Genomic DNA, 12,355 nt, shown 5'->3' with positions numbered 1-12,355 from the left:
GAACAAAGGAGACCCAAATAAGGCAACTACCAAACAACCCCCCCCCCCCCCCCCCCCGCCGGGCCTGGGGATGAGCTAGAGAGACCGAGCAGCCCCGGGTCCCTGAGGCCGCCGGGCGACCTCCCTCCAAGAGGTCGTCGCTGACAGGAGGCTGCTCAGAACCCCGAGTCCCAGGGCAGGGATTGAGGGAGAGCTCAGCCCTCCGGGGTTCAGATGGGGCCTGAGGGTGTGCATCAGCCTCTCCGCGAGGCCGGTTCCTCTGCTGGGGGCGCCGAGCCCCCTAGAAGTCCTAACACTGGAAGGTTCTGCGGGAACCAGCCGCAGGTGGCCGGGGCGCCCCTAGGTCCGGGGGTCCCGGCGCCCACCTGCCAGGCCGCCCTCACTCCCGCCCGACCGCGGAGCTGCAGGGGCGCCGGGGCAGGAGGGCTGAGGCTGCGCCGTCGGTTCCGGGGCGGGACGCGGACCCGGGGGTGCAGGAGGCGGGGTGCGGGCGGGACGGAGCAGCATCAGAGGCCTGGCAAGCGGCTTCCATTTCCGGGAACCCCCGGGGCGCGGGGGCGGGGGGGAGCGCTGGCCCGGGGAAGGGTCCACCCCTCGTTGCCCGGAGGCCGCCAGTGGCACCCGAAGTGATTGCGCTCCTGGCCAATGAGGGCAGACCCCGCCCCCTCGCTGCCCGGGGCCCGCGGGAACTTGGGCCCTACGGTTCCACTTTCTCCGGAGCAGGGGCGGGCAGAGAGCCCGCGGACCCGCGCCTTCGCAGCCCTTCCGAGTCCCTGGCAGCGGTCACCGGCACCGAGGGGGCACCTCCGCATCTGTGAGTGGTGCTCGGGTCCTCGCCGGACCTGCAGCTCTCGGGGGTGCCTGTTGACAGCACTAGGCAGGAGGACCTGGGTCCTGAGCCAGGAGGTTCTGGGAGGAGGGGATGCCCAGCCTCCCGAGGTGGGAACCCCCTCACCCGCCCCGCAGCCTCCAAGATCGAGAGGTTTCCTCCTAGAAAGAGATCAGCGAGGAAGCTGTTTCAGGTCCCCTGTGTGTGTGTGGGGGGGGGGGGGCATCGGGAGAACACGGGCGGGGGCGGGGGGATGGGGCGCCTTCGAGCGGGCGAGTGGGCGGGGAAATTTCATGCCTACAGCCCTGAGTCTCTGAATCATGATCTTTCAGGGTGGGATCCCGTATCTTCCTTTTTAACAAGCGCAGAGGGGTAATTCTCAGGAACAGTGAAAGTTTGATCCACACCAAACTCCTTCATTTACAAATGAGGAACCTCAGATCCCCAGCAGGGCTGTCAGGAACCGGTTGACATTTGGGGGCGGTTCTCTCCTGGCCTTAGGGACTTTCTTCCATTGCTGCTCTGCTCCCTTGCCTTTAGAATATCTGAGAGGAACCCTCTTCATGCAGCTGGACTTCTCTGTGTGTTGGGGGGGGGGGGGGGAGACAGGTCCATTCCCTTCTGTGCCCTGTGACCGCTGCCCCCTCCCTCTCTGTCTTCAGCTCAGGGACTCCAGCTGGCTCAGCTTTCCTGCCCTCTTGCAGCCTGGCCTGGCTGGGCCCCTCAAGCAGTCACCTGCAGTATTCACAGGGGCTGTCTTATTTGTCATTGTCCTTAATTGCATGATGGCCAGTTCTTGCAAATCATCCTTACATGTATTTTGTCCATTTTGTCTTGTTTCATTTTCAGTGTGGAGGGTAAATCTGGTCCCTGTTACATTTGGCTAGAGATTCAAGAGGATAACTGTTTTAATGTCCTTTCCTACTAGTTCGGTCACATGTGTCCCTTCTGGATCTGTTTCTGTTCCTCGGTTTCTTTCTTCGTTACGGGTCCTGTTCTCCTCTGTTTTTCATGCCTGGTAATGTTGTCTTGGACATCAGGCTTTGTGAATTCCACATTTTGGGGTGCCAGAAATGTTTATACTCTCATCGGTATTCTGAAGCTTTGCTCCAGTGCTCAGTTACATTTCTTGGAAGCAGTTTCATCCTTGCAAGTGTTGTCATTAAACGTCCTCAGGTGGGAGCTCAGCAGCCTTCAGTCTAGGGCTACTTTTGTCCCACTATGGAGATGGGACCTTGCTGAATACTCCCCTGCTACCTCATGGTTGATGAAGTTTTCTAGTTTGGCTTTTGGGAGTAGAAACTGTTCTCAGGCCTGTATGACCCTCAGAATTGTCCCACTTTTTCCTTTAGGTGGTTCTACCCCTGGCTTCCAGTAGCTTCCTTACATGCATGGACTGATCTATATTGGGCTGAAATTTCAAGAGCTTCCCACTGCAGATCTCTGATTCTGTGTGTAGCTGTAGCTCTCTCCTCTACAATAGTCTCCCCACAAACTCTGGCTACTTAGGCTTCCTATGGCCCTGAGCTTATCTTCTCAACTCGAGGAAACTTCCAGGCTCTGCTGCCTCCCTTCCCTAAGATTTAGTCTGTAAACACTCCTCAGGAAGAAAGCTAGAGGTTCAGAAGTATTACTTCATTTGAGTTCTCTCTCTTGGGGAGGGTGGTGGGAGATCACTGTTCTGCACTGCCTAAGGCCCAATGTTTCAAAGTTGTTTCAAAGATCCATCTTCCGTTTGTTTCAGCCATTGCAAGAGTGAGAGTAAATCCAATCCTTGCCTCTCTAAATTGGCCAGTCGTGGAAGTGAGTCATAGTTTCTTAGAAGTCATCATGAATTCCCAGAAACCTGAAGACAACAAGGCATTCACTACTGCAGAATATGGCCAGAGTACCAGCCCTGAAGATCCAGAGGTAGGTCTACATTTTAACAACTCATTGTTAGAACAGCATACTCTAACCATGACACAGGATCGTGGAAAGAGATAAACTCGTATTGAATGGCACTTATAGAACCTTCCTCTGTGTTGTAGAAAATACGTTTGGGGAGATCACATCTAGAAGTGCTTGTGCAAAACCAAATGACAGTGTACAGATCAGCAGTGCAAAGTGGGCCTTGTTAGACAACACTGTGGCTAACGAATATTGTAGGTACTCGATATATAGGACAGACAGGCAAAAATAATACAGTTACTGCTTACCAAGAAATTAGTGTGTACCTGAAATTATTCTTGCAACTTCCTGTGGATTAGCTCCTCTGACATTTAATAAAACAATAGATATTGTTGTCATCCCTATTTTAAAAATGAAGAAACTGAAACCCACCTTTCTTAAAGTTGCAAAAAATTATGAACTTCAGTTGAGGATTTGAATCCAGGCAGTTGGACTTCAGAGTTGGTTTTTGCCAATACAAAATATGCAAAGTGATACTACCAAATCAGGATACAAACAAGTGTTTTGGAGTACAGCCAGAAGAATGCTTCATTTACACTCAAGAAATTAAGGCAGTATCATCTGACAAAGATCTTACAGGATGAATAGAATTGCACCAGGGAAATGTATCCAGTATGAAGGAATAGTGTGAGTCAAGTCATACACACATAAAATATATGTGGGAGCAGTATAGCCAGGCTTGACGGTGTGTAAGAATTTAAGAAAATGGTAGGCTAATAAAGCTGGAAAGATAGTTTGGGAGAAGATTACAGTAGGCTTTATTTCAATGAGAGCTCCTATCAGGAAAACATCATCCAATGGTGAAATAATGAATTGGATTCCTTGAATTAAAATTAAATAAAATATAAAATTAATTTCTTCTAATCACTAGCCACATTTCAAGTGTTTCCTAGCCTTGTGTGGGTAATGGCCACCATAGTGGACAAACAGGTAGAGAACATTTCCATCATTGCAGAGAGCTCCATTGGACAATGCTGCTCTAGACTCGGGACCTCTCTGGCCTTGCTACTCCAAGTGTGGTCCACACACACCAGCAGCATTAGTCTTGCCTGAGGGCTTGTGAGCTCTCTCTCTGATCTGCATTCTAACAAGACCCCAACCCCAGATGATTCATAGGCACATTAAAGCTAGAGAAACACTGATCTAAAGTACTCTTCTCCTTGGACATTTTATATGGTGAATATTTCTTTAGCTTATATAATAGTGATTCCAAATTGGAAATTTTTAACCCTTGAGAAATAAAATGGATTCATGGTTCATATGTCAGAAACATGCAGAGCTCAGCTGAGCTTTAATGCAGCAGCAGGCAGTTGTTTCAAGGATTTGTTTCCCTTCTCTATACTCTGCCTCTCATGTTGTCCTGACTGGCCTCCTGCATAGTGACAACAGAAGTTCAGTAATATCAGAGTGCATGCCTGCATCTGCTGCCATTCCCATGGAGTCCATCCTGGTCCCCTGAAAAAACTTCCTTTGGCATGTCACTTTCCCAAGCTAAGTAGTTCCTCTATTCCTGCACAAAACCATGTGACTGAGAGGAAGCAAGGCCTGTTCCTGAATGGGCATGAATTCATTTTTGTACATGCTGTTTTGGAAGACAGCTGCACTATTCTTTATATCCTTGAACTCCTTGCTTAAAAACTTGGGTTTTATGCTGTATGAGAAGAAGTGTGTATAGGTTTTAGCCTTGTGGGTTTTTTTTTAAAGATTTTATTTATTTATTCATGAGAGACAGAGAGGAAGGCAGAGACATAGGCAGAGAGAGAAGCAGGCTCCCTGCGGGGAGTCCAACATGGGACTTGATCCAGGATCCCTGGATCACTCCCTGAGCCGAAAGCAGATGCTCAACCACTGAGCATCCAGGCGTTCCTAGCCTTGTGTTTTTAAGGATGAGATTTAATTTAAACATTAAGCTAAGTTATTCATCTTAAAATGCATAGGGCTACACTGTTCACTACGGTAGCCACCAGCTACATGTGGCTATTTCAATTTCAGTTCAACTTAAATAAAGTTAAATAATGAAAGGGTGAATAATTCAGACCCTCACTCACAGTAAGGGCACATCTTCATCAGTTACCTATGAGTAAATATAAGAAACGATTTGTAAATCCTTCTGGATAAAAATTACAAACTTTTATTGTAAGACAATGAAAGGAGACCTATATTAATGTCGACCTGTAAGATATTCACAAATAGGAAAGCTCAGCATTCTTCAGATGTCAGTCCTTCTCAAATTTATGTACTGGTTTAATACAATCTCAGAAGTATGGTATTTTTTGTGGCACTTAACAAGAACACTGAAAGTTAATGGAAGAACAAAGGACCAACAGCCAAGACATTTATGAGGATAGAGAGTAAAGTGAGGAATTTTTCCTATCAGATATGAATGCTTATTAGAGGGGTATAGTAATTAAGACAGTATTTCACCAGATAGAGAAAACTGTACCACTGGAAGAGAGCAGAGAGACAAACCATAAAATATATGAAAATATCTTTGTATTGGTTTGTCAGGGCTGCTGTAACAAAATACCACAAATTGGGTGGCTTTAACATCATACATGTACTGTCTCATGGTTTTTGAGTTTCAGAGCCCAAGGTCAAGGTGTCAGTAGGGTCTGTGAAGGCTGTGAGGGAAGGATCAGAGACCTCTCTCCTTGGCTTTGGGGTGGCCATCTTTCTCATGTGTCTCTTCATATGGTCTTCCCTGGATGTATGTCTGTGTCTCTCTCCCAGGTTCCCCTCTTTATAAGGACCTGAGTCATATTGGATTAGAGTCCCCCCCACTCAGTATGACTTCATCTGAACTAATTAGAGCTACAACAAACCTCTTTACAAAAAAGTCACATTCTGAGGTGCTGGGGGTTAGGTCTTCCACATATAACTTTGGGATGGGGGGTGTACAGTTCAACCTGTACTCTCATATGGCAAAACTGGCGATTAAGGTCAGTGGAGAAAGGATGAACAATTCGGTATTAGTGTTGGAATAACTATTTATCTCTGTAGGAAAACTTTTTTAAAAACTGAAGCCTCCCTCAGGCTATATACAAAAATAATTTCAGATTAAAGAATTGAATGGGAGAAGCAAGCCTTTACAATTTTTAGGAAAAGAAATAGATTAATTGGGGCACCTGTGTAGTTCAGCTGGTTAAGGGCCTGCCTTTAGCTCGGGTCATGATCATGGCCTCAGATGGAGACCTGTGTCAGGCTCCCTGCTCAGTGGGGAGCCTGCTGCTCCCTCTCCCCTGCCACTGCTCTCCTAATATCTCTCTCTCTCTCTCTCTCTCTCAAGTAAATAAATAAATAAAATCTTTAAAAAAGAAGAAGAAGAAATAGATTAATTCTACCAAGGTAACCTTATGACATAGAATAGAATGATGAATAAACGCGACAATATAAAACTAAGGATTTCCAATCTTGAATGACACCTAATAAGAATGAAAAAGCAAGCCAGATACTCAGAGAGTATATTTAACACATAATGATAAATAACTTGCGTCTAGAATATAAAAGGAGCTTCAATAATGAAAAGGAAAATAGTCCTATAGAAAAATGGGCAAGAGACATGAACAGACAGAAGCATGAAACTCCCATTAGTAATTAAACTAATTTAAAAAGATGCCATTCCATACCCACAAGATTGGCAAACGTAGACAGCTGGGCAATATTAACTTTTGATGAGGATGTAGATGTAATGAGAACTTTATTGCCCACTGGTGGACGTGCAAGGTGGTACAACCATTCTGTAAATAATATGGTAATTTTAATAAAGTCAAGTATTCAGAGATCCTGAAAGTGAGCAGTCCCATTCCTACCCCTGAGAGAGACACTCTTGCACAAGTGCAGCGGGAAACATATTCAAGGATATTCACAGCAGGAAGGTACCATGTTTTTAATAGGAAGAAACCAGGAAACAAATATGCATCAACATTTAATGGCTTCAGTGGATTCTCTCTAACTGTAGACGTGAATGTAGGACTCCATCAGTTAGAATCAATCTCAGAAAAGTAGTGAAACAAATCACAAAACAGACTTAATAGGATGCCTTTCCATAAAATCAAAACAAACCACAACCATACAGTGCAGTACTTATATTTCAACAACATATGTGTACGTCCTTAAAGAAATGTAAAGCAAGAATTAGTTTAAAACAAATTCAGGATGAGTGTTTTCCTATCAGAAAGAGAGAGATATATATAAGATAAAAGAAGAGTCACTTATAAATTGTAATATGCTGTTTCTTATCAAGGAGGTTGATATAGAGATGTTTATTAGGAGATGTCATACGCTGCTTTTGCATGAATCATACATTTCAAGTATATATTTTTTTAAATGGCATGTAAGAGGTAAAATAAAGGAAGAAGCTAAGGGTGGTTCGCAGAGTGCTAGCCTGGAAGTTCGGGTGGGTGGTGACACCATTAACCCAGCTCAAGACTCAAGAAACCCAGGAATAAGGGAAAGATTGAGAGTAAGTTTTACTACAACATTTTGGAAAGTGTTCAGGGTGAAATGTCCCTGATGTATCCAGGAGTAGATGCTGATGATCCAACACAGTATTAATATCTGGAACTCAAATGAGAGGACATTGCTGCAGATACAAATTTTGACAAGAAGTAGTAGCTTAAAATGTGAAGGAAAAGGAAAACATCATGAGAGGAGGAAACTCACTGTGCCTAAAACCAAAGCTCATTCAATTTCACTGGCCTCCTAAGCAAACCAAGCCCCTCTGTCCCTCCTGAGTTTACTCTCTCCAGCTTTATTCCTCTGTTCATATAGAATAGGTCTGAGGCTTGAGAATCCACAAAAATACCCATCTAAATTCTACTAAGTGCTATGGTGTCATGTAATTCACTTATGTCCTTGGTTTCAATTCCTGTTCCCATCAGATTATCATTTTTCCCAGACTGTTGACAATTGGTTGTATGTGTATATGTTTTTGAAAAGGTCTATTTATTTGTATATGACCATGTATATGTACTTGTATATCTATCTCAAACCAGCATTTATCAATCATTTTAGTGTATCGTGTATTTCCTTAGTACTATTGAAACGTGTACAGATTAGAAACTAAACAGATCATTAGGGGGAATTTTTGAAAGGTGAGTTTCAAATGTCTGAGAAGTACATTAAATAAGTCCAGCCTTACTAGTAAGTAATGCAGATTTTAAAAACAGTCAAATGAGGGGCACCTGGGTGGCGCAGTGGTTAAGCATTTGCCCTGAGCCATGATCCAGGGGTCCTGGGATAGAGTCCCTCATTGGGCTCCCCACAGGGAGCCTGCTTCTCCCTTGCCTATGTCTCTGCCTCTCTCTGTCTGTCTCTCATGGATAAATAAGTAAAATCTTTAAAAAAAAAAAAAGAGCCAAATTAAATGGCATTTACTTATCAATTGGAACACACTTGAAATAACAGTCCTAAAATCCTTTGGAGGAGTCAACCATAAGTTTGGCCTCTTTGGGAAGCAAGGGGAGAAGGAGAAGGATGAATCAGTGTAATTTTTCTGAAAAGCAGTTTGGCAGCATAGATGTTGTGAAGTATATTATAACCTTAGTCTCAGAATTTCTACAGCTCAAAATCTCCCTTAGGGAAATGTTCAGATGTTCAGACAGAATGTTTTGTGTATGGAAATGTTTGTCATATTGAGAGTAGTTAAAAACTGGAAACAATCTAAATATCCATCAGCAGGGGGATCCCTGGGTGGCGCAGCGGTTTAGCACCTGCCTTTGGCCCAGGGCGCGATCCTGGAGACCCGGGATTGAATCCCACATCGGGCGCCCAGTGCATGGAGCCTGCTTATCCCTCTGCCTGTGTCTCTGCCTCTCTCTCTGTGTGTGTGTGACTATCATAAATAAATTTTAAAAAAATTTTAAAAAATAATAAATAAATATCCATCAACAGAAGAATGAATTAGAAATTATTGTACAGTGAAATACGCTGTGGCCCCTCAAACGGTGTTTTCAGACGTTGTTTGATGGCATGTAATGTCATTAAATATGCATGTTTCATGACATGTCAGTCGATGGCAGATTGCTTAATGAAGAGTAAATTCTTGCAGCTTAGCACAATTTAAGGAACGTAAGATTTGTATCTGCATGAAAATTATAGACTCAAATAAAACAACATGCAGAATGGTTATCTCTGGTGATGGAATAATGATTGGTATTTTTTCTCCATTATTCATTATCTGTGATATTATCTAATTCTTCTACATGGTATCTATTAGTTCTATAATGAGAGAAACATGAAACATTATTAGTAAAGGTGATTCTTACTAAGTTCATAATCTTTCCTTTTTTAAGGATACTGTCATGGAGCAGACACGTCCTGGCACACCTGCTGCTCATTCTCTATCTGACATTAAAGACTGGAGCAAGACCATTAAGCTTAAAAGTGAAGTCAAGCGTGAAGCATCTATGGAAATTCAGAAGCCAGACGTGGGGACCAGTAAAAAATGTTCTTTTACTTTTACCTTGAATGAAAATGTCAGGAAGTCAGACCGTAGTGTGTTTACAGCACATGGTAAACACACTGAGAGTATCTACTCTGCCCTGAAAGCTAATGACAATTTCAAAGAAAGGATGCAGAATCATCTCAATAAAAACATCCTTGTTTATGAAGAAAAGACAATAGATGGATATGTAAATTTAGGAATGCCTCTCAAGTGCCTACCTAGAGATTCCCATTTTAAAATAACGTTTGGTCAAAGAAAGTGTAACCAGGAAGATGACCAGATGTTCCGCCAATGTGAAAATCCAAACGTGGAATGCATTCTTTTTCATGTGGTTGCTGTTGGAAAGAGTATAAAAAAGATTCTGAAGATCAAGGAACTGCATGAAAGAGGAAGTACAGTTTGTGTCTATGCTTTAAAGGGTGAGACTATCAAAGAAGCTCTAAGCAAGGATGGCCGATTTCGGTCTGACCTCGATGAATTTGAATGGAAAGTAATGGAAGATCATCAGAAAATTCATGGGAAACAGTCCCTGGTGGATGAAGTATCTGGAAAAACCTTAGAGATGGACATTTTTAAGAAACGAAATGTCAGGGCAGGTGCCCATAAAAAAATTAAACAGGAGAGTGAAAGTGCCACTGATGAGATCAGTCCCTTTGAACAGCTACAGTCTGAGATCATAGAACACAAACCAGAGACAGATGGGGAAACCGAAGATGTAGAATCCAAGAAAGAAGAAACTGTCTCACTTCAGAGTCTGGGGCATGATATTGAACGTAAAAAACGACGCACAATTTTCAGAATTAGGGATTATTACACTAATAGTGTGAAGAGAAAATACGGGAGGAGCAGCTCAAGACATAGGCAAAGGCCCCATGTGGGTATGCAGCATGTTATTAATCAAACTATCCAGAGGACGGCAACTAACGTCTGGCTAAAGAATTGCCAAGTGTTGAGCAAAGTTATAATGGATCAGTATCCAAATTTTAATGAAGAGGCACGTTGGATGAGAAACTATTTTCGGGATGAGCAGAAGAAAGCCAAAGTGCCAGCATCTCAACAATTCAACATATATAAAAAGTACTTTGCAAAAGTGACTGAAAATTCTACTTCAGTTGCAACCTGCGAAGACCTTATTCATCTTAGTAAGTCAGTTGGGTTCATGATGTGGTATAATAACAGAAACATGGGGAATGCTACTTGCTTTGTCTTCAATCATGGTTATATTTTCACCTGTCGACATGTAATCAATAAAATAGTGGGAGAAGGCACAGATCTAAATTTGTGGCCAGAGATAATAAGCCAATGTGCAAAGGTAACTTTCAGTCATAAAAGGTTCCTCCCTGATAATCAAGATTGGTATGCCCTTGATCCATGGTTTGGAGTGTCTGATGGAAATCTAGATTATGCCATTTTAAAGCTAAGCCAACATCAAAATGGATTTCCTCCAGGCCTGTTTAGACAAATTTCCTCTCAACAGTCCAGTGATTTGATTTATATAATTGGTCACCCAGAAGGCCAGGTCAAGAAAATAGATGGTTGTGCTGTGATTCCAATAAATCAGCGGATGGAGAGATATGCAGAACAACTCCAAGATGAGATGGTAGGATCCAATGCTGCTACTTACAATGCTTTCCCCATGTTTACCCAGAGAAGTTTCCTACCAGAAGTTTGGAGCAATGACACACTTAGTTATGATACCTGTTTTTCTAGTGGATCCTCTGGCTCCCCAGTATTTAGTGCATCAGGCCAATTGGTTGCTATGCATACCATTGGGCATTTTTACAAACGTGGAGAGAATGTCCATGCCATTATTGAATTTGGCTATTTGATGAATTCAATTCTTTGTGATATTAAACAGAAAAGCGAGAGCTTCTATCAATTCTTAATGGAAGATAAAACTGAGAACTGCACCAAAGACTATACCATACAAGAGTTGTCACTTCAAGAATATCAGATTGAACCCATGGAACACTAGAGAAAAGATTTTTTGTTCCAGAAAATATGCCAATAATTTAGAGTATTTGGGGCTGTTTCCTTAAAGTAGAGTGAATATTCCTCTTTAATTAGAAATCTTTAGAGAATCACTTGGGTGTGCAAAACATATATAAGAGTTCAAGTAGATTCTCATATATTTTCCTATTGTTTTTTTTTTAATTGAAACAATCTCAAGCCTCAACTTAAACTATTTAGCTCTGTTATATACATACACAGTATTTGGTATTTGCCATTCTAATGCTTCAGATGATATATCCACACCATCTTCCTAAATAGTGAAGTGCCCTATGTTCCCTGAATTAAAAAATAATGGCAACATACACCTTTAGAGTGAAGTAAATAATTCTTTGATAATCTTAATTTTTTCCCTTTTGTGCCACCTGTAAATCAGCCTCTATTGCAAATGACACATGAAAATCTCAGATTTTCTGTTCTTTCCTCTAGTTTTGTCATTCTCTGGAATGTAGAAGTGTGATTTGCTCAGTCTTCATTCCTGACCTCTCATATTCAGAGTCTATACCACTAAAAACTAAGCATATCAGCCATCAAGCTATATTACAAAGCTGTTATCATGAAGACATCATGATGTACTGGTACAAAACAGACACATAGATCAATGGGACAGAAGAGAGAACCCAGAGATTGACCTATAACTATAAGGTCAACTAATTTTTGACAAAATAGGAAAGAATATCCAATTGAAAGAAGGCAGTCTCTTCAACATATGGTGTTGGGAAACCTGAACGATGAGATGCAAAAGAATGAACTGTACCACTTTCTTACACCATACACAAAAATAAATCCAAAATTGATGGAAGACCTAAATGTGAGACAGGAAACCATAAATATCCTAGGGGAGAACACAGGCAGCAACCTCTTTGACCTTGGCCATAGTAACTTCTTATTAGATGTGTCACCAGAGGCAAGAGAAACAAAAGCAAAAATGAAATATTGGAACCTCATCAAGATAAAAAAAACTTCTGCACAGTAAAGGAAACAATCAACAAGACTAAAAGGCAGCCTATGGGATGAGAAAAGATATTTGCCAATGACATATCAGAAGAAGGGTTAGTATCCAAAATCAACAAAGTACTTATCAAACTCAACACCCAAAAAACAAATAATCAAATTAAGAA

At 42.3% G+C, this 12,355-nt stretch overlaps 1 protein-coding gene across 1 annotated transcript; it reads left to right on the top strand.

The window, feature by feature from the left end:
• Nucleotides 1-655: 655 nt before the first annotated feature.
• FAM111B (FAM111 trypsin like peptidase B) lies at nucleotides 656-11,942 on the top strand. The gene is made up of 3 exons (XM_038563172.1): nucleotides 656-814; nucleotides 2,574-2,740; nucleotides 9,073-11,942. Exons 2-3 carry the CDS (start codon nucleotides 2,660-2,662, stop codon nucleotides 11,197-11,199), a joined length of 2,208 nt encoding a protein of 735 aa, XP_038419100.1. The 5' UTR covers nucleotides 656-814; nucleotides 2,574-2,659; the 3' UTR covers nucleotides 11,200-11,942.
• The last annotated feature ends 413 nt before the right edge of the window (nucleotides 11,943-12,355 follow it).

The sequence above is a fragment of the Canis lupus genome, chromosome 18 (assembly GCF_011100685.1).
Source record: "Canis lupus familiaris isolate Mischka breed German Shepherd chromosome 18, alternate assembly UU_Cfam_GSD_1.0, whole genome shotgun sequence".
In the NCBI taxonomy this organism is placed as follows: domain Eukaryota; kingdom Metazoa; phylum Chordata; class Mammalia; order Carnivora; family Canidae; genus Canis; species Canis lupus.
The sequence above is the reverse complement of the archived record's forward strand: the minus strand, read 5'-3'. Positions and strand labels throughout refer to the sequence as shown.

What these genes read in the sequence shown, in the direction of transcription:
- FAM111B (XM_038563172.1), top strand. Translation starts at nt 2,660, where the DNA reads ATGAATTCCCAGAAACCTGAAGACAACAAGGCATTCACTACTGCAGAA. An exon ending in CCAGCCCTGAAGATCCAGAG is followed by an intron (nt 2,741 to 9,072) that starts GTAGGTCTACAT and finishes TCCTTTTTTAAG; the next exon opens with GATACTGTCATGGAGCAGAC.